Source organism: Lactuca virosa, chromosome 2 (genome assembly GCF_052849685.1).
Source record: "Lactuca virosa cultivar CGN04683 chromosome 2, Lactuca_virosa_CGN04683_v6, whole genome shotgun sequence".
NCBI classification, from domain to species: Eukaryota; Viridiplantae; Streptophyta; class Magnoliopsida; order Asterales; family Asteraceae; genus Lactuca; species Lactuca virosa.
The window spans coordinates 301,902,000-301,925,206 of NC_136427.1; the positions used below are offsets into that span (position 1 = coordinate 301,902,000).

A 23,207-nucleotide genomic window follows, 5' to 3' on the forward strand; every position below is an offset into this window, starting at 1 on the left:
TAATAGCTTTAACTTTGAAAAACTTTTTTTATGGATGTTATAGTGACAAAAATGGTTAATCAGATTCTATATATAATGAGATTCTAACCGATAAGACTTAGGAATTAAGAAGGCATAATCAAAATTATCCGTTCTATCATTGCTTCATATGCGGTCAGTTACAATTCGTCGATTTATTTTCCCTATTTTGGTTGCATCTATCTGCCTTCTTTATGAATAACGATAATCATATGTATGATATTGCTTCTTTGTGCTTCCACTAAAGTATCAACTTCAGGCTTTTGAATTTGGACCCTTCTTGTTTCCTATACTTTATCTTACATTTTTTTCTTAAAAACGGACAATGATTATATATTAATATTCATAGCCCAAAATAATTGTGGTCCCCTTCGAACAATGAGTAGAGACGATCATCTGCGCTGAGCCTCAACAAATTTTCTCGTTTTGGACGCATTTCAGCTTCATTGGGTAAAAATTGGGTTGCGGTTGTTATGATTATTGTCAAAATAATTGTTTCGGCATTACCTTATGAGGATAGAGATAGAATCCATAAATTCAATTCTTACATTTTTATAAACAAATGTATACAAATCTACTTTGAAGTAGTTGTCTAAAAAATCCGTTGCTAATTTACATGAGTTGGTTGTGGTTTTAGAGGCTAGGATAGGATTTAGGAGGTGAGTAGTGGTAATAGGTCTCTGATGCATTCGTTCCATTAGATGCGGCATTTGTCGAGCAGCAATATACGAGGGAGTCACGTGAGACAATTGTGTATCCAGACCTGTTTGACTTCCTTCCTTCTTTCCAGAATCTAACAGATCACGTCCATCCACGTTACTCTGCTTCGTAGGCTACCCACATGCACCCTATCATTCCCTTCTTTTTTCAAATTCTTGCCTTCGTATTCATACGCTTTCCACATGGAATCACAACTCACAAAATCTAAATTTTATTATTGGAATAAACATTTGATATAATAACCCGTATGATATTAATATAAATAATCAGAAGTTGAATGGAAAACTTTGTAACCATGTTAATAAAAGATAAGAAATTTGGATACGTTATACTTTTTATATTATTTTTTATATTTTTGTTTTATTATTTGGATATGTTATACTTTTTATATTATAGTTTACCAACATTGTTGTACGTTATACTGTTAAGTTGATTTAAGGTTGTTAGAACATCGTTAATGATAGATTGTTACAAATATATTATTATTTGCATAAAAAATTTAAAAGCTTTCTACCCTTGATGACATAAGCTTTTTTAAATGTCATTTTAACCGTTTAAAATTTCTAATATGTGGTTACTGCACTTGTTTATTTCACACATGTTAGCATCTATATCTAATAAAAAGAAAGTTAACATCATTGTGAGGAGACTACGTTTGAATCACCTCCCAATTAACTACTAATAAACTTGTTAGTAGAAGGATTAATGTTCCTTCTATCTTATGTCCGATTTGGTCAGATTTTTCTTAAGACTTGAAGCATTTGTTTTTGAAGTGTGAGCCCGTTGGGTTGATTTTTAATTACTTGTTTTTAGAGATCAAGGAGGTTTCCATGCGAGCTAATTCCTTGCGGGTTACTCACCCACGGAAAAATCATTTTTGTCCGATTATTGCCTACTAAAATCTCTAACTACTTAATTTAAGAAAAAAAAAAAAAAACTGAAGATATATCACCTAAGCTAAACTTAATGGTATAAAATATATACTACGGATTGAACATAATAATAATTTTAATTATCTAGTTGTTATGTTCATGTAATATATAAAATTTATAAACCATATTATTCATAAATCCATTATTTATTATTTACACAATTACACATCTTTAAAAAGAGCTCACTAGTATTTTCTTGTTATTTCTTGATACATTTGTAAATCTAATCTTTAATATTGCAAGCAATAAATTGTACTTTTGTAAATTATATGAATATGATTTCATCTGAAATGGAAAAAACGTGACAACCATGCATCTATTTTTCTTTTTTACATTGTACTATGGATATGTACTTACGCGTCCTAAATTTTTGTTAATAATCATGATTTTTTTTCATGATTAAATTTATAAACATAATTACAACTAAAAGTAAAATAACAGAAACCAAATGCTCTAACTCGTAAGATGAAAAATGCTAATTAAAAGAGTATATGTCAATTAAAATTTCAAAGATAATTCTTCAAATAAATAAAAGTCAAGTTTAAACTTTAAAGATATACCATGCGGCCGACATGTCATAATGTGAACGCTAACAAAGTAACAATCATATGTCATTCTTAACACTTATCACTTATGTGATACATTTGCATTATTTAAATTTTAGTCCCTCAGATTTCACTACAATAACACATCAGCCCTTCAATGTTATTTACAATTACAAGCTTTAAGCCTTTTATATGTTCACTTTCTTTACAATTTTGTAATGTCCTCTCTAATTATTAAAGATTTTTTCTTTGTCATTTATCAATTTCTAATGAGTTTTGACACTTGTCATTTTATGATATTTTTTAAATAAATAATATCCACATGTCAATATCAATTTATCGTTTTTTTCAATTTTTAAAATTAAAAAGTCACATAATATTTATAAATGTAATAAATATTATACTAAATTGCAATTGATATGTTTATTCATTCATTATTTCGAAATTTTATTTAAAAAAATACTTATTATTTACATTTTAATATTTTACTTTTTTTAATCAATTTGTATAATAAATAAGTTTTATACCTAGTTTAGAAATATCCTTTTAATTTTATTTAGATGCCAAATAAAGTTTATCTGACAACGGATGTCAAATGGCGTGTTGGGCCGATAAAGACATTACTTTTTTTTACGTCTATTACATGTATATAAATAATTAAATATAATTGAATGACCTGATAATTTAATTTAAAAAATGATCAGATAATTGTTAATTTTATAAAATAAAATAAAAATTGTCTATAAATTGTTGAGCGATTTCTTGGTTCCTTCCCATCACCCAAACCCAAATCATGGAACCCAAATGCCTCATGATATTACTTCTGATCACAGCACTTTTATTAGCTCCAATTTCATCTGCCACTGTTGCTCCACAAAACACATATTCTACATTCGTCAAAACCTCATGCAGCTCCGCCACTTACCCCGCCGTCTGCATGAAAACCCTCCTCCCCTATGCCTCCGCCGTCAAGACTAACCCATTTAAACTGGTTAACGTCGCCCTCACCACTACCCTCAAATCCGCCAACGCCACCCTCTCCACCGTCTCCCAGTTATCCAAAAACAAACAGATCACCAAGTGGGAGGCCGCCGTCCTTAAAGATTGCATCGGAGACATTAAAGACAGCATGAGTGAAATCAAAGACACCCTCAAGGCGATCTCTGGTCTTCCTAAATCTGCCGACAAGCGTTTTGTGATCTCTAATGCTCAGACGTGGGCCAGCGCCGCCATCACCGATGAGAATTCATGCCTTGACGGGTTTTCCGACAGGAAGGTCAGTCCGGCCATTAAGAAGAAGATAAGAAACAGCATTGTAAGTCTTACAAGGGTTAGCAGCAATGCTTTGTATCTTATCAACCACCTTACAGTTTGAAATCTTTAATTCAAAAACACCCTACTGAGTTTTGCTTCTTGTTTTTGCATCAATAAGATTAATATCTAGTTTTTGATAGCTAGATTTGATGTTTGTAAATTACGTAATTTAATCTCTACGATCTACGTAACTCCGTTGCTTTATGTTCTGATTACTCTTTATTATTTATGTGAATTACTTGATTAGTTAAAAGTAGATTTGCGTTCATGAATTTGAGGTTTTATTGGATCTCGTGTTTAATATAGACATATATATTGAATGCGATGAATGCATCAGATTCAGCTTTACTGGATTTGATCTAATCTTATTGAAGCCTCCCTCTCTCAAGCCTCCCTCACATTATAGTTTATCCCATCTGTCGAGAAGTTATAGATTTGCATCAATAATGCAACACGGAATGACTGAATGCGATGAGCTATTAATGATCTTATGAGTTATGACCAAATGGAAAAGAAACATGTACGTTTAATTTACGGTGTGTGAACGCCCCATAGTAATTGTTTTAAATCGTAACTCATAAGAAAAAAATGGCACTAAGGAAGTCAATCTTAGAACACTTATAATATTTTGGGTGCACCATGGTTTAAATACGATTTAAATAGGGACTTATTGTATGGAATTCTACACCCCAAACACTAGACTCCCATTAGTACAAAGGCAAGATTTTGGCTCTATGAAGGCAAGATTGTGGATATCAACATTTAATGTGATTCTCGGGTGTATTGTTGTTGTTGATCAATTGTTGTAGTAGTTACTATGTGGGAACGTAGTTGACTACTCTAAAAGAAATGCGATGTATTGTATTTTATTAAACACCAATGGTTGCTAATGATCTTTGAAGCAGCAGACTGAATTTGTCCCTAATGATGTAATGACAGTTATTTGCTGTTCAAAAAAAAAAAGATGTATAATGACAGATTTCACTAATCCTCCTTTTTCTAGTAGTGTAAAAATCATAGTCGTAAGTAACCTTTTATACTCTTATAATGTTTAATATCATCAATCCATTAAAGTGGGTCAAACTTTTTATTATATTACAGCTTAGGCTTCAAAAATAATTACATAACGTTATTTATTCTACATTTTAGAGTAAATTACACTACTAGAAAAACATAAATTGGGTTGTTTTCCAAAATAGAGTACGGGATAGCATCATGTATTATATTTGTAACACCTATACTTTTTATTTTTCAGAATTTATTATGATTGTACAAGTATTGTAAAAATCGATCACTGTAAAATCATGTTTTATAAAAATCTTTCATTGAATTATCAGAGTTTACAGCTAATTGTTGGTACAACAATAATATCAACAATCATAGTAAAAGAGAAGGGATCAAACCACGTGAAGGCTTTGTTAAGTCTTCTATAAGCCTTCTTTAGCAGCGTCTCTTTAAACTTTACTCGGGTACCTGAGTACATAGCACATTTAAGAATAACATGTAAGTCGAAAAGACTTATGAGCTACATGGGTTTTAACTCAACAATACAACTGAATAATGTTTTTAATATTATAATTAAAACATATTGGCAACCTTTTAACATTAACCATGTCATAACAAACAAATATAGGGAAATCTACTCCCCATAGTATAACCTTATAGATTAAAATGTATACGTTGGGATTTTATATCCCAATACATAACCCTACATATAAGACTAACTCATGAGGACTTTATACCCAAAACATAAACTTATACATATGGTGAATCTAGGGGTGTTGATCGGGTATTTTTTCGGGTTTCGGGTAATTCGGGTTTTTCATGTTAGAAAAAATACCCGTTACCCTACCCAAACTAAATTCAGGTAATTCGGGTTTGTGTGATTCGGGTATCGGGTCGGGTTTGGATAATTCGGGTATTACCTGAAATATATAATTTTTTTTTTTGAATTTCACATGAAAATAAATTTAATGAAATAAATACGTCGTGTTTTATTAGTCTTGTTTATATAAACAAACGAGACATAAACGAAGTTACTCAAACTTTGAACATTGAGATTTTTTAGTCAATAATACCTGAGATATCAAGTAATTTTTTAACAACTTAATCTAATCTAATAAGATGTTAAAAAAACAAATACTTAAAGATCTTAATTTAAAAGTTTAAAATGTTTAAGATAATTATAGCCATAAGTTTTGCCATGTTCTAAAGTTTCGTCAAGATAATGAGTTTGTTAGTTGCAATAAAAACTATAATCTAGAAAACAATTAGGTTTTAAAGAACATGATAATATATAAACAATTACTTTTAATATTGTTAGTGTCATATTGTCATAATAAATAGATTCATGTTTTACAATAATGATAGTTAGTTTAAGCGTGATCAAATATCTGCTATATAGTACAAGCTCTACAAAAAAAAAAATTAATAATTCGGGTAATTCGGGTATACCCGAAACCCAAAAAATGTACCCTTTACCCGGCCCGAAAAAAAATCGGGTTACCCGATTACCCGAAAAAATTTACCCGATACCCGAAAAAATCGGGCGGGTAATTCGGGTATCGGGTATTTTCGACAGGGCTAGGTGAATCTATACACCTGATTAGTACCTAACCAAATCCTTGCTATCCTTGGAATATAAATCATTATGAGGCTGATGAGGAATAACTATCTCCTGTTACTAGGACCTATAAACCTTGTAAGAATTTGTGATTGTAGCCTATCACTAAGAAACTTTTAACCGTAACTTGTCACTAGGTCCTGTTATATAAATATATTTATTAATAACTACTATCTACAAGATATACTATCTCGATAATTGTCATGTATCTCAAGTTGTGATCTCCAACACTCACTTTGTAGTATATCACACCACTAGCACATATAATGCGTTCCAATACTCATTCACTTATATCTTTCTAATAAGCTCATTTAAATATATACAAATAATAACATTAATTGTTCCAATAGTTGGTGTAAACCATATGGCGTGCTAAAATTTTCATAACAGAACTAAAAGTAATGTCATGTAAACAATAAGCATAATGTATGCTAGAGTTTTCATATTAACCTACTAGCCATACCAGTTAAATCTCAAACTTGAGAACATAACTATTTAAGTGATAAAACACTTAATATTAAACATTTCACATAGAAAACTTCTTTTGCTATGAACTCATAAATATCCATATATACTCATTTAACTAGTTGATGAAACCTAACTACTATTTTGGCCTCTAGTTTGTGTTGTCTAGAAACTCAACCGCTTGTCCAATCCTATTTGGACATTGTACCAAGTTCCTCAAGAGTTGTCCCAAATTACTAGGAGTTAATCTCGGTAACCACTTGTCACCATGCAAATCAAACTCCAAATCATAATTGCTAAACAACTTAACAATAAGACGTTAGCCTAGTCTCAGTTGTCTAACTATTCTGTATACTAGGGTTTACAACCCTCATTTTCCAAATCAAGAATCCTATAACGAATTCATTTGTCAACCTTACCATTAAGTTCATAATAACACCATATCATGACACTAGTAAGTACTTCATGTTCTAACAACCCAACACGATTATAACGCTACGTAAACACAATTACGTACTACCAAGTTAGAGGATATTTTATATCATTTGACAATTGTAACCACGTAAACTGACCTCAAGATCTCTCTCTAAGCCATAACCACCCCCACTGATTCTGGTTTTAATTCCCGAAAAGAACCCATCAGAGAAGCCCTTTCACTATTTATACTAAGTTGGAAAGCTAAATTCGCGTCGTAACCCACATGTCAAGTTCCAAACCACTTCATCTCAACATGTGTCAAAACCAAGCCACGTATCATCAGGCATGTTGCACTTTTTAAAATTTGTCATGCTTTTTGCCAACTAATCCAGACTATTTCCACATGTCACATCCTTCTCCCATGTGTCCCATGACTCACATTCGTAACACATGGAATCTAGAAGGTTAATTATGGAATTATGCCAATTTCAAGTCGAACTCGGCGAGTTGAAGATGAAGAATCGTGAGGATTTAATGGGTCTACTCGACGAGTTGAGGAGCCTCAACTCGGCGAGTAGAAGTTGTTTTGGTCGTGAGGTTAATGAGACAACTCGGCGAGTTAGGGGAGCCAACTCGACGAGTTGGGCGCTATTTAGGAAACCCTAATTTTGGGTTTTTGCACCCTATTTAAACACCTCAAGTTCTAGGTGTTGGCCTCATTTCCAGCCTCCATATCCCCTAACCCTAATCTCGAAACCCTAGAGCATCCTTGAGTGTTGTGAGCTCATTGTGGGTGTGTTTTGGTGTGTTTAAGGCTCATTGAAAGAAGAGAAGCTTGGTGCAAGGTGGTGGTTCAAGTAGGAGCTTTCAGATCTTGGTTCTCTGCTCCGTTTCCAGCATATTTTGGGTATAAAGCTCTAACCTTGCTTACTATTGGCTTAGATCTCTTCTTGGGTTTATGTAACATCCTGTTATTTTCTGTTTGTAAAGTCAACTCTATTCAACCAAAGTCAAACAAAAGTCAACTAAAGTCCTTTTTATTGTTTGGGTTTTTATTTAGGTTATGATAATAACCTTTATTTGCTAAAATCCTTATAATATCCATAGTTGAATTTGGAAGGAAAATGTTTGAAAACCGAGAAACTTTGCATACTATTCATTGACTCGGACCGCAAAGAGCTTACGGCTGTACACTCTTCGGACCGTAAACTCCTTGCAGCCGTAAACGAGGCTTCGGCCGTAAACGTCTTGCCGACTTCGGACCGTAAACCCCTCGGCCGTAAACCCTCGCACATATATATATAGAATTCCTTCATTTTTCACCATTTCTCACACTTTCAACCCAATAAACTCGATTTCTCTCTCAACTATCATCAAGATTTACACCTTGATCTTCAAATAAGTAAGTGTTTCTTCCATTCATTAGTTGATACCTTGCTTAATCTAGTGAAACCCTATGATTTCATCCATGAAATCATCTCTTTTGGCTAGATCTTCAAGAACACCAAGAACACACACTAGTTCTTTAGACCGTGAATACCCAATTCAAGCTTCAAAACGTAAGTATCCTTCTATATACTAGTTATTCTATAGAAGTTCATAACTTACAACCTTGAAAACAATCAATTCCAAGAACAATAAGAGTTTACGGCCATGAGCATCTCCCTAGGCCGTAAACTCCTATGAAGAACACCATAGGCCGTAAACTCCATTGGGTCGTACACTCCATGGCCGTAAACACCTTTGTGTGGCCTTAAACTCCTTTAGAGCAATCACATGTGATTGTAACACTTAAATTCAAGTGTTTCCTAGTCCCTAAAGTGGTTTCCTATCATAATTAGTTGTTATATACACTAATTATATCCATATATGTATCATTATATGCTTAATAGGATCCGTTGTATTCAAGACTTCACTTGACACTTAGCATCCTACACCGATCTTACATTTGAATAACTTACAACAGGTGAGTTCATACCCCCGTATTTTCATAAGTTTTTACTGTTTTAAGGGGGGGGGGGGGAATACAAGTCTAACACAAAGTTTTTGTGTTATAAACAAGTGATTTCAAATATATTATCAAAATGGATTTCATTTATCATCAAATCAAATGGTTTTCAATGTTTGTTTCAAAAAGACATCAAGTCACCAAAATGAATTTCAAAATATTAAACTTCTTTTAAATGTTTTTATAAACTTATATTTCTCCCAAAAATCATACTAGTATACATATATTTATATAAATAAGATTTAAAAGGCTTAGGACTAATAACTCACTTTGGTTCCTTTTCCTTGTTTGGATGTGGGATTACAAGTATCAGTTATTTGTCCGAGTGTCATTTAAATTTTACTTATATATATTTGTATATGTATATAACTATAAAAGTTAGTTCATTAAATTCAATTACCCTTTGTAACATGTTGAGCAAGGGGTTACATTCATGAATACTCGTTAGCAAATCAGAAAGTACATATAAATTATAATAGGTATAATTTATGATTCACAGAACATTAATTCACGATTTAAGTATACTAGAATACATTGTTTTACAAGAACAAATATTTTATTCAAAACTATTCAAGGGTATACATTCTTTCAGATAGATGTTAAGAATACTAATTCAAGAACATAGTACCAATCATTTATTTTAGAATGATTGAGTTTTCATAACTATTATACAAGTAACGTTTATATGCTTTTATGAGTCAAGTAGTGTAGGTTGTTTAATTCATTTTAAACAACATAGTTAAAGTCCTGACATTATAACCAAAATCTCCAGCGGGGGATCGAAACAATATGTGTATAGATCTATATTGGGATTGACAACCCCACACTCGGACTGCTCGCTACAGTCAGGCATACACGCCTGTGAGTGACAAATTGTTATCAACAGCTTAAAGCGCATTCATAGCGTTGGGTCAGGCCATCTAGTCAGTATGGTTATAATAACTCATTAAAAGATATTAACAATACGTTAGTGTATAATTAACTAAACTTATGTACATTTTCAAAGTACTAGTTTACAAGATACAGTTTATAGTATTACATTACAGTTTACAATAACAGTTGGTGAAAACAGACATACTCTCAGATACAAGTTTACAAAAGGTTTACAAATACAGAACATTGGTTTACAATTAGAACAGTTTTATGCAACTAAAACTACTTTTCATATACAACAGAAAGTACAGGATTTTCTGGAAACAGTTTACATATTCAAGAAACAGAAGACATTCTTTCCAAACATAAATACTTATGCACTCACTCAATTATATGTTGATACTCGCTTTTCAAATTACTTGTATTCTCAGGGAACCAGTAGACAGGTACACCCCGAGCTTTTGAGAAGATGGAGCTATTTATGTCTTGTCTTCTTCTTTTGTACAACTATTTAGTTTCAATATACAATGTTGAAACACATGTAAATACTTATACTTTTTAAATACAGTGGTTGTTTGTACTCTGATTACTATAACGCATGTATTGTGATACTACAAATGAAGTCCTCCACCCCCGGACTTTTCCGCCGTCTGGTTTGGGGGTGTGACAGTTTATTTGTATGCTTTCAGCCATGGATGGGTGGTTGTTGAGGAAGTAGAAGTCCCAAGTGTTTATCCTTTACAGATCTATGATCTTCATAAGCTGTTTTGGCATAAAAGTGCCAACTTTATGGTCTTAAGGGCTTCATGCATTCATTAAGTCCTCTTTTGGTCTCTTGTAAGCTTTTGAGCTTCTTGTAATCATTAATAAGTGTAAAGTTGGAAACTTTACATGGCCATCTAGCCTCATATGGTCAGATCTGCATCTTGGAGTTGTGTCCTTGTGGAATAAGTGCTTAATAATTAAGTCCTTACCCTTTTAAGTTTAGGGTTTGGGTTTTGAACCCATTTTGGTGGTTCTTAGGGGTAAAGTTGGAAACTTTACCCTTCTTGAGGCCATTCCAGTTAATATATGGGTTGAGAAGCCCTTATTTTCGAAAAGGTCGACTTAATGAATTAAGAGGTTGGATTTATGGCGAACTCGGCGAGTTGAGGGGGTTTTGCTCGATCTTTGCAGTCTAATGTAGAAACTCGACGAGTTGAGGGACTACTCGGCGAGTTGGGTCAACTTGGGTCGTTGACTTTGACTTTTGACTTATGCCTTTGATCAAGTTTGTCCTAAGGGGTGTTTGAAGCAATCTGAATTGTAAAATATGGGCTTAGGATAAGGCCCGTATGGGATTGTGCCCAATTTGGAAAATTGGGCCATTAGTGGGCTTTTATGGATTTTGTGGTTTTGGATCTTGATGGATTTAGGTTTGGGCCTTAGTTATGAATCTTGTTGGGCCAGGGGTAAAATGGTTATTTTACCCCAAGTATGGATTATGGATCATGGTTTGGAACCCAATTGCTAATTGGGTGATATTTTGGTATTGTTAGCTCGAGAAGTTGTCAGGGCAGCAACTAAGGATTTCTTGCAGTGAGCTTCAACATTCGAGGTGATTCTCCTCACTGTTGTATGGGTCGAAGGCACCAATGCCGACCCATTTGGTTTATGTATTGTAGGAAGACCCGAGGGTTGTCCCTTGGCATTATGTATGAAAGACCATGAGGCGGCTCCTGGCACACTGTATGCAAGACCAGAGTCTGAACTCTAGCAAGTAATTAGTTAAGTAGTATAGTTTGTATGCTAGTTGTCTTTGTGATGACTGCATGGAAGACCAGGAGGTGGCTCTTGGAACTTGTCTGTAAGACTCAAGGTTGTGGCCCCCGGCCTGGCAAGAAAGACCACAAGGTGGCTCGTGGCATAATGGAAAGACTATGGTTGGCACATAACACTCTTATTGATTATGGTATATGAATGATGTGTATGGCTCACGGTTATGTATGACATGTATGGATCGTTGGATATGTATGCTATGTGGTATTTGGGGAACTCACTAAGCTTTGTGCTTACAGTTTCCAGTTTATGTTTCAGGTACTCCAGTTTTCAAATGAAAGAGCTCGGGACGATCGCAGTGCATACACCCGTGTTTTCCGCAATATGTGATCTTTGGGATTAGACTCTGATAATTGCCGACACACCGCGTCCATAATGTCACGCATCGTGTCCAAAGATTGACTTTTGTGCTGACTTGACTTTTAACCATTTGTGTCATGTCCATGCTTAAACACACTGTGTTCCTCTTTTTTCCACATTCAATATAAAGTTAGTTGATATTTTTCAAAATAGCAACCTACTTTAACATTGACATCTAAAAGTCAATTCTACACCCTGATGTAACTTGGGTAACCGTCACGAGGCTGATCGAGTTATAATCCTAGAAATATGCCTCAATGATACTAGTGTGCCTCAATATGATTCATGTTACACTCATAAACATGATCGTTAGAGATTCCATAAGACTTGCGTCCTAGGAGCAACCTCCGAAAATTAAGTTAGTATCGACACGGGATATGGGTCGGATCCTTCGAGCAGAAGGAAACCCATTATATATATGTATGATGTGTATAAGAGGATTTCAAGCCTACCTCGCAATGTGTATTGAGAGGTATATATATACTAGGGAGTACCTTCTACCTTGGGGAGACCGAATGGCCGAACCGAGCCTTGTTAGCCAAAAGGTTGAACCATGTTGGCCGAATAGACCGAACCGACCCATGTTGGTCGAATAGCCAAACTGAACCATCATGAGAAGACCGAATGGTCGAACCATGTTGGTTGAATAGACCAAACCAATCCATGTTATTCGAATGGCTAAACCATTTTGGCGAAATGGCTAAATCATGTTGGCAGAACCATATTTAGCTAAATGATATTTGGCCGACCCATATTGGGCCGAAAAATGTTTGCCCATATCCTGAGAAAGTTTGATGAGGGATATATATCAATAAGTACCCCAAGTATAAAGTAGTAGCGAGTCGATGTCTAGTCCATCTTCGAACTTATACTAGCACGCAACTGAACGTCTTCATTGAACTAAATTGGTGAAGCGACATTGTGATACATTTTTTCAAGTTTACGTGAACGAGATTAGAGTTATGATATACTATGTCCATGTTGTAATTTATTTGTCATGCTTTTGTATGATCATGAAGTTTAGATAAATCAAAGGTTTCGTCTATACCCAATTGTGTCAAAAAACTAATCGTTGGTCACATCACCTTAGAAAGGAAATTGTCCAATAAGTCCCCCAAGTTTTAAGTAGGAGCGAGTTGATGTTGAAGGGTTTTATAGGTTATCAAAACATGTAAAGAGGAAAATCTTAACACTTAAGTTCGCATGCAACCTATAAATGATCTATGTTTTCTCTAATTGATAGCAACATACAATGAATATCAAGAACCCTAAAGGAACTCTATGAAAATCGAAATTCATGAATTAGGGTTTACATACCTTCAGATTTATTATAGCAAATAAATATTTGATCTTTTCCTTTCCTTCTTCAGAAAGCTAGCACAAAAAATATGGCCGCCTCTAATGGCTCACACCCAAAACCAAGCAACTAGAAGACAAGAGGAGAGAAAAGAGGGGATAGCAAATTTGGCTATTCTCTTGAAGAATCAAGTGTATAAAAATAGGTACCCCAAGTATCCTATTTATAGTTGTTTAAGAAAACCTAGAAACTAAAGAGTCATTGTATGATTAATTCTAATTAAACTATAATTAAATCCAAATTAATTATGATTAATAATTAATCACTTCTTATTGATTTCACATTAATTTTTTAATCATATAAAATAACAAATCAATTATTTAACAATTGATGTTATATTAATTTATTAATGGCATAAAAAATTAACAAATTAACTTTATATTTCCAATTAATATATTAATCATATAATATATTAATCAAACATTTATTTCAATTAGTTTATTATCCGTATAATGAACTAACAAATTATCCTCTCCCTCTCTCTCCTAATGTCATTCTACTAAGTTACTAGTTATGAGGGCAACCCAAAAAGGACTTAGCTTCTAAATCAACTATATACCAATTTAGTTATGAGCTTAGACACAATAATCCAACAATTCCCCACTTGGATAAGTCTATAACTACAATTGCAAGTATAACCTCGAACCAAACAGCAAAGTGTGCTTTCCAAAGCCACTGTCGAACTCTGATTCAAATCAAACGTTGGTCCTAAAATAAGTGATCAGCTACTCCTTCGTTCTACAAGATATCGTATGAATTAAATTGACTATATATTCATACCTTTTACTCGCCAAATTATGCATGGAATAACCCTTTATAACATCTAGTTACGAGATGTGTTTGAGCAACCCAATGCAGAACTGATTCACAAACTATGAGCTATATATATATATATATATATATATATATATATATATATATATATATATATATATATATATATATATATATATATATATATATATCTTTGCTTTAAGAATAGTAGATATTATCGTCTTAGAATTACTTGTGACTGAATCCATGAAGTAATCTCTAAGCGTGGCTTTATCCAATACTTAAAATCTCTATTTTCCAAGTACTCATGAATCTTGCAGCAATCCCTATGCAATGTCTAATCCCCATATACAGTCTACAAACTATTCATAACAGTCTTAATTCACTACTTACTTCCAAAAGTATGATCGACTGTAGAATTTTGAATAATAACAAAATTATTCAGGAAGTAAAACATGCAAATTGAAACACAATAATAAACTAATTAACTATGACATCAAACATTTTGATTATAAATAAATCCCTATTATTTAATCACCATAACAATTTCGAATTTATTCATTGTATATTGTTTCAAGTAATCAACTGACCACTTGAATCAAATAACACCAATCATGTTATGTTATATCCATGCATACTATGCATCTTTATGGTCCTTCCTTTGTGAACAAATCGACTGGACATTACTCCAAAGATGCTTATTTCATAATTCCTAATTCTCATCGTTATCTAAGATGCAGTGGAATCTCATCTTTACATGTGTTGTCCTTCTGAGATGTCGACTTTCTAAAGTAATAGAAACTGAGTCTTCGACATTACAGAATGTTTCACTAGAACTTGTTACTCAGAACAATTCCATGGTATGAAGTCTCAAATTCAAGGTATGCTCCTTGAATAGTTTTTTTTGCATTAAAGTTTCCAACTCACAAGTAGATTTTATAACCAACTCTAATTATGGAAACATTTCCATATACCTATCTCCCATTATGGAATCATTCCCATATGACCACTAATTCTGACCAAGAATCATCTCAATCTAAAACGTGTCAATATGGTCCTTCCTTAATCATACTTCTAACTATCTACAAGCAACCAATCTTCAGTCACCTCAAAATGTTCTTAACAATTTGTTTAATAACTCTAGTCATTTAAAATTCTAGTTCTTTTTCTCACAATGCTTAGAGCATTTGAAAAATTAGAATAAGCAAATATTACAACATATTTAATCGATCCTATATGTGAAGCATATGAGACTCGACTCATTATATCTTATATAAGGATTTGATATCTGTTTAATCTCTTGCTATAATATTTTCATATAGAATCTTCTATGTTGAAACATTTCAACACACTATTCATATATGATTTTGACTAAGTTCTATTAAAATTTTGTAACAAATTATGAGTGCCCTCTCCCTTAAGTCCACTATAGCAAAACAATTTCCGAACTTTGCAATCTGCAAATCTGAAACATTGTTCTTTACGAATAGTATTATCATTATGTAATACTAGCATAACAATTATGCTCCAACTAGCTTTGACACATACTCAGAAATCAATTGGACTTCTAGAAATCAATATCTTTTGACTTTCTCATGGAAGTGTAGATTCCTATTTTGCGACGCTTCGCCAAGCCTCTAATTAGGCTTCTTAAGCTTATGCACTTTATCCGGATAGTGTATGTGTTTAAACCCTTTCAAGAAGTGATAAACATATCTCCTGAAAGTTTAAACAATTCCTTTCCATTCCTCACAATTCTAAATATGAAGAGGGATGTTGTAATCATATTGTGAATTTGAGAATGCAAATAATACAATTAGTATTCGTATTGATCTTTGTCATATCCTTAAAATCTACTAGCGAAAGTGTTTCCTTATAACCATTTCCATGAATTAGAGAGAAAGCTTTTGCCACCTAGATTCGAAGGTGCATACGTTCTCATCCATGTAGAACTTTAATTTTTAACCTATGATAAGACAAGGTTTAGGACAAAAAAAAAAATTAATTCAGCTTTTCTTCATGGACCGAATTTCGCTATTTTAATTTCTTTCTTTCTGGCATCTCAAATCCTACCAGTGCTTTCGTTCCTATTAGGAGCTCAACTGTAACGCCTGGTTCCTGGTACGCATTTAATTATGATTTATTCACTTTTTTAGAGCTACTCGACGAGTTGGGAGCCCCAAACTCGTCGAGTAGAAACCAGAATGGACGCGAGATTTTAAGTCACCTACTCGACGAGTTGAGAGCCTCGACTCGACGAGTAGGGCTGCCAGGATGAAACCCTAATTTCGGGGTTTTGCACCATATTTAAGCATCTTAATCCCCTTATTCCAACCTCATTTCCAGCCTCCAAGTCCCAAACCCCAGTTTCAGAAACCCTAATGCATTTGTGAGCTTGTGAGCCATTTTTGAGTGATCTTTGTGTGTTTTGAAGCTTGTGGAAGAAGAAGAAGCTAGAGGATTCAAGGAGAAGATAGTAGATCCAAAGACTTCCTTCCATCCTCATCATTTTCTGGTAATCAAGTCTCTAACTTGCCTAATAGTTTCTTAGATCTCCTTATTTTCACTTTATTGTGTTTTTGGTCCAAGAAGCTTGATCCTTGGGATATGGACGTCCCAAGTGAGGATATCTTCATATCTGGAATCATTAAGGGTTGTTATGGCATAAAAGTGAAAACTTTATGCCATTGGAGCCCCCATGCAAGCTCTAAGATGTCATCCTGGCCTTTTAAGCCCCAAAAGGCCATGCATGGAGGAAAAGGCAGAAGCTTTACGTGTTCAAATGATGTCTAAGGCCTAGATATCTGTTTATATGCATTAGTTTGGAGTATGGACCAAGATCTAAGTTCTAGAGAGTTAGGGTTGGAGCCAAACCCGTCAAATGAGGGTATTAACGGGTAAAGTTGGAAACTTTACCCTTAAAAGGACGTTTTCAGTATGTATGAGAAACAAGAAGCTTAGATCTGAAGTGTAGGGGCTTAATCCGTTAAGATGGCCCAAACAAACAAAGGACCTCATCGAGTTCATAGAGAAACTCGACGAGTTGAGGCGAGTTGTCCCGATGCTGAATATGGTAGAACTCGACGAGTCTGAGGATGACTCGACGAGTTGACTCGCTTAATCACGACTATGAGTAGCTAGGGAACTCGGTGATTCAGGGGGATGTCTCGATGAGTTGGATCGCGATTTCAGGGTTTTGATTTATAGAACTCGGTGAGTTGATGGAGCAACTCGGCGAGTTGAGTCAACCCATAACGTTGACTTTGACCAAGGGTAAAATGGTCATTTTACCCTAAGAAGGATTATCAGTTTTTGACTAAGTGTTATTGTGATAATGATAGTCGGGGAGTCGTTGGAGCAGCCGTCAGAGATTCCTCACACGAGATTTCACAGTTAACTTACGAGGTGAGTTTCCTTCAGTAGGAACGGGTCGAAGTCACCAATGTCGGCTTGTGTAGAGTATGTATGATGGTTAGTAGATAAGTGTGGACATGGCCCGTATCTTAGACTTGTTTATGATTAGTAGCTAAGTATGGGTTGGGCCCGTATCTTAGTATTATCTGAGTATGTTTATGAATTGGTAGATTATGGTATACTTGTTGTCTGCATGATACTTGTATGTATGTTTAGATTGTGGGGTGTGGGCGGGGGCCCGTATCCTCCGGATAGAGGAGTGTGGGCGAGGCTCATACCTCCTAGCCAGCTGAGTGTGGGCGAGGCCCGTATCTCATAGGTAGTCGAGTGTGGGCAAGGCCCGTATCTCATAGTTAGCCGAGTGTGGGCGGGGGCCCGTATCTCCTTGAGTGTGGGCGAGGTCCGTATCTCCTAGCTGCATGTTATATGATATGTGTATGGTATGTGGTAGTTTGGGAAGACTCACTAAGCTTCGTTCTTACAGTTTTCAGTTATGGTTTCAGGTACTTCTGGTGGCAAGGGGAAGAGCTCGGGATGACTGCATTGCACACACCACAGTGTTTAGCCTGGGAGGATTTACTCTGATATTTTTATATGTGATTTGGATACAGTGTTTCTGACATGATGTTTTGAGATATTACCACTTATGTTTTTATGAGATGATCGGATTACTATGGTTTTATAATGATTTAAAACGAAAATTTTGGACCGTATTTTGGGGTGTTTCATCAACCGTATTGATCAGTGTATTTTCACCGACCAATGTGCTTTTCTTTTGTAGTTACATGAAGAACATAGAATTCATAAGCATTGCCAACTCAAATGGAAGCTCAAATAAATCAAGATATGTCAATTAAACACAATAGATTATCAACCTCGGGTCGCGTGCGAGTTATAAATAAAAGGTTTATTTTCGGTTGACTCTTACAAGATCAATATCAACATGACTCCCACTGACTTCTTGAAATATGATTTTAATCTCAAGGAACATTCGTTGACGAGCTAAAACAAATATTCAAAAGTTTGTGTTGATTCCGGACAAGAAAACACTTCACATAATTGGTCTCAGTCTATCTTTTTTTTTCTCGATTAACGAAAACATCACAACTCCAACTCTAAATGTACTTAAGTAAAAATATCATTCTCACTCCATACATTATGAGGTTTTATCAACCTTCTTAGTTTGAAACTAATTTGAAGATATGATTTTGAGTTACTAGAGCATAGCTCTAAAACTTGATTTGGAATGAAGTATGACTTGTCTCTTGATCGAACCATTTCCAACAATGTTCGATTCCTCTTCTTAGTTATACAATTGCACTAAGAAGTTCTTTAAGGATCAATTGTGATACAATTCACCAATCACTAAGATGATCATAAAACATGATACTAAAGTACTCTCCTTTCCTTTGAGATTGGAGAATATTTTATCTTTCTGTATAATTAATTCTTCTATTTGTTCTGCTACTCTTTGAATCTTTTCAAAGTATCAGATTTCTGTTTAATCTTATAAACACAATCATATTTACTGAAGCTTCAGTAAATCATGATGAACAGAGTTATCGTCCCCTGTGGTGGATCCGAAGAGTTCGTAAGAACATGTACAGGATCCAATAGTCCATCACTTGCCTCACATAACCATGTTAACAATTACTCAATCATAATTTCTCCAGTGAACAGAGCTGGCATGCATTATCCAATTCAAATTGCATGACTCCAAGTTTCTGTCCAACTGAAACTTGGTGATGAGATTTTTTTCACTTAATCAAATTTGACAATACCACAAGACCGATGGGAATCACATCCACAATTAATATTGCTATTATCATAAACACATTCATTAATGTCATTGCAATGAAATATAAGATAAGGCAACATTATAAACCAAAATTTCTGTAACACCGTAATTTTTCAAACAAATTTTTCATTTTAAAATCGCATACTTTTCATAACAAATTGTATGGAAATCTCGTTTATTCAAATTACAAAACACAACTCCATTAAAAATCCAGGATCCTCAAAACATAACTCTTTCTCTGGTGTGTACAATCAAGCCGGTGCCTTCCCGCGATCCTCTGAGATACCTGAAACACATAACATATAACACGGTAAGCACGAAGCTTAGTGAGTTCCCCAAAATACCACATATAACACATATTAGCCACTCGAGGGTATAACTCTGTGGGCCCACTGGCCCTAACTCTGTGGACCCTCTGGTCCTAACTCTGTGGACCCTCTGGTCCTAACTCTGTGGACCTTCCGGTCCTAACTCTGTAAACTCTGGAATACACACAGCATAAATCACATAGAAATAATGCAGTGCAGCACATCACATACATAGCATACAAGATACTCTGTCACATAACTCTAATTACCACTCATGGTAAAGTATAGTGAGAAGACTCACCTGACCAGCAGCAAGTAAAGACCCCGCTCCCGGATTTCGAACTAGCCTCCACCTAACACAAGGGATGAATATCTCTAAGTGATACTCTAATCACAACTCTAATGACCAAAGGCTATTCTTCCTCTCTTTAACTCTTTGAAGTGGATAAAAGACCATTTTACCCCTCCATGGTCTCTACTACTTATGTTGATCAAAGCCCCAAAGTCAACCGAAGTCAAACTCGAGTCAACAGTCCATGTTTGACCCAACTCGCCGAGTGCACCCTTGCGACTCGTCGAGTCCACTTACTTTCCTCAGAAATCTCGTGACAATCCAGCTCAGCTCGTCGAGTTGACCCCCAACTCGTCGAGCTATCGCCTGATTCGATTCCTCGGGACAAACCCTAACCAACTCGTCGAGTCGGCTCATCGACTCGGCGAGTTCATTCAGACAAAATGTTCATTCAGACGATTTCAGGCAGATCCATCACCCCAAACACTAGATCTACCATCCTGAGGGTCGATTGTCACGTAAAGCTGCAAGCTTTACGTTTAAACATGGCATATAAGGCTCATAATGCCAATATAACTCTAACAAGGATGATTAACCACAATAACTCTTCTATGGTTAACTAAAGCTATAATCTTTGGACTCTCTGGACCTCACAAGGTCCAGATCTGAAGTCTAGGCCTCATGAGAGACCTTATGCATACAAAGTCCCAAAAATGGTGGAAGAAACCCTAATCTTCCATATCTACAAGATCTAAGCCAAATAACAAGAAAGGTGCAAGCTTTTACCTCTTACTCAAGCCCTTGCACGAAGTTACACCAGATCCACTGATTCTCTAGCTCCCTTGATGGGTGATCTCCTCTTCTCCTCAAGAGATGCACTAGTTTACTCCAAGTTTTAGCTTCTAAGACTCGCATGGCTCTCCATACACGTTTAGGGTTTGCTCTCAAGGAAGGGTAGCCGCAAATGAGGCTATAAGTTCGTTTAAATAGGTCTCAAACCCGGGAAATTAGGGTTTCTCTGCCCAGCACCTACTCGGCGAGTCCCTTCTCGGACTCGTCGAGTCCTTCATTAAATTCACGCGATCAACTCGACTCGACTCGGTGAGTTGGTCCCTCAACTCGTCGAGTCCCTCCTCAAATGTCAAGATTAACATACACGATAATGTCCCTGGAAATCCGGATGTTACAATTCTCCCCCACTTGAATTAGATTTCGCCCTCGAAATCACTCCTTAACCACTCACATAATGAAATCATCAACCCAAAAAGGCACCACCGAAAGGATCTCATACTACACCGATATCTTTCTCTATGGACACCCGAAACCACACAAAACTCCCAAGACCATAACTGAACCAACTCTTCTGTCGCTAATATACTCCTTCCCACTATCCGGAAGCTCAAGTGGCCTGACCCGCCGCCAGACCGCCTACTCAAGCGATCACCATGATATTCGCTCCTCGAATATCAAACCCTGATAACTCACTGATCCTCTGATTCTCACAAGACCAAATCCAACAATCGGCTACCGCTCACTCATATCATCATGCTAATGATCCAAATCACAGCTCCAAGAAACGGAAGGGTCCACACCCCACTAGGGATCATACACTAGACTGCTATTAGAACCCATCCGAACAAAGAATCCTCAACACTCTGCCCTTCAGACACAAGAGAATAACCAGGCTCGCTCAGAAGTGTCCTCAGACATCACAATCACAAGTCCCAACTTCGTTCTTCATACCCCTTTTTAATGCTGAGCACTAGGTCAACTTCTGACTCCACAGTTGAACCTCCAAAGGTTACCCATTGCACACCTCAACATGTCTCACTGACTTCATTCCCACACTAGCTATCTCGGCCCAGTGTGACACACAAGTCACGAAGTTCGCTTTTCCTCAAGCGAATACGGAATTCGTTTCAATCTCGACCTCTGTCGTCTACTACTCATTAGTTCCATGCATTTCGCGGTTTTCTCACACCAACGAATTGACCCACTCAAGTCTAAGGCACCAGATAGGAGGAATACCCCTTTCCAAATGAAATTCAGCTCTGAATCCGGAATCTCATTCTGCCTACTCAACGCACTACCAGAGCCAAACTCAAACTCGTGAGTTCGATCTGACCCAGAGCTGGAACCACTCGCCCCAACGAACCACTCAGCTCATGACTCATGACCCGCAACCCATGCGAACCTCACTGATCCACTTCTCTTTGGCCACGAAAACCACTACTCAATTCAGAATATAACGACTTCCGACAATCATGGAGACCCCAGTCTCGCCCCTGGTTCGACCCCAGGCTTCCACACACTCAAATATTAGGGCTACCCAAGCCTAAAACTCTTCTGCGTCAAGCTCTGATCAGAGAGCACTTCATCACAACATTCTCTCGCTGACTAAGCTGACTAGTGGGTACTACGGCTCCCCGCAGTATCACAACGACCTATCACTGAATAGTGAGTACTACGGCTCCCCGTAGCATCACCACAACCTCTCACTGAATAGTGAGTACTACGGCTCCCCGTAGCATCACCACAACCTCTTACTGAATAGTGAGTACTACGGCTCCCCATAGCATCACCATACCTCTCACTGAATAGTGAGTACTACGGCTCCCCGTAGCATCACCACAACCTCTCACTGAATAGTGAGTACTACGGCTCCCCGTAGCATCACCACAACTTCTCACTGAATAGTGACTACTACGGCTCCCCGTAGCATCACCACACCTCTCTGCACTGACTCATTGAAACTGCAGCTCCACGCAGTCTTACCACACTTACTCTTACCACTTCACAATCTCATCCTCAGGTTGACACCATACTGCGATCATTAACTCATGCTCTGCGACCCAGCATAGATAGGTACACACACACCCATCCGGGCTAAGCATCACTACTTCAGACAACCATTGTCGTGAAAAACCTCTCTTTCTCGCTGCAATTCACATTCTCAAATAAATCCATTTGATGTCAATTAGCTGAAGCCCCCCCCCCCCCCCACCGGAACCATAGACACTTGATACACCACTCGTCACCTTAAACTCAAACTCAAAATAATCCGAGATTTAGGACATTGAACTCGGATACCCCGGAATACCATCACAACGCCTCGCAGTATCTTGACTCTACCACTGATCCCATACTCAGATATCGCATTGCTTCCTTGGA

At 36.2% G+C, this 23,207-nt stretch overlaps 1 protein-coding gene across 1 annotated transcript; it reads left to right on the top strand.

The window, feature by feature from the left end:
• The first annotated feature begins 2,995 nt into the window (after positions 1–2,995).
• On the top strand, positions 2,996–3,738 carry LOC145161555 (pectinesterase inhibitor 4-like). Its single transcript, XM_079081101.1, has one exon. The coding sequence runs from the start codon at positions 3,009–3,011 to the stop codon at positions 3,588–3,590; it is 582 nt and encodes a 193-aa protein (XP_078937227.1). The 5' UTR covers positions 2,996–3,008; the 3' UTR covers positions 3,591–3,738.
• Positions 3,739–23,207: the final 19,469 nt, after the last annotated feature.

What these genes read in the sequence shown, in the direction of transcription:
- LOC145161555 (XM_079081101.1), top strand. Translation starts at nt 3,009, where the DNA reads ATGGAACCCAAATGCCTCATGATATTACTTCTGATCACAGCACTTTTA.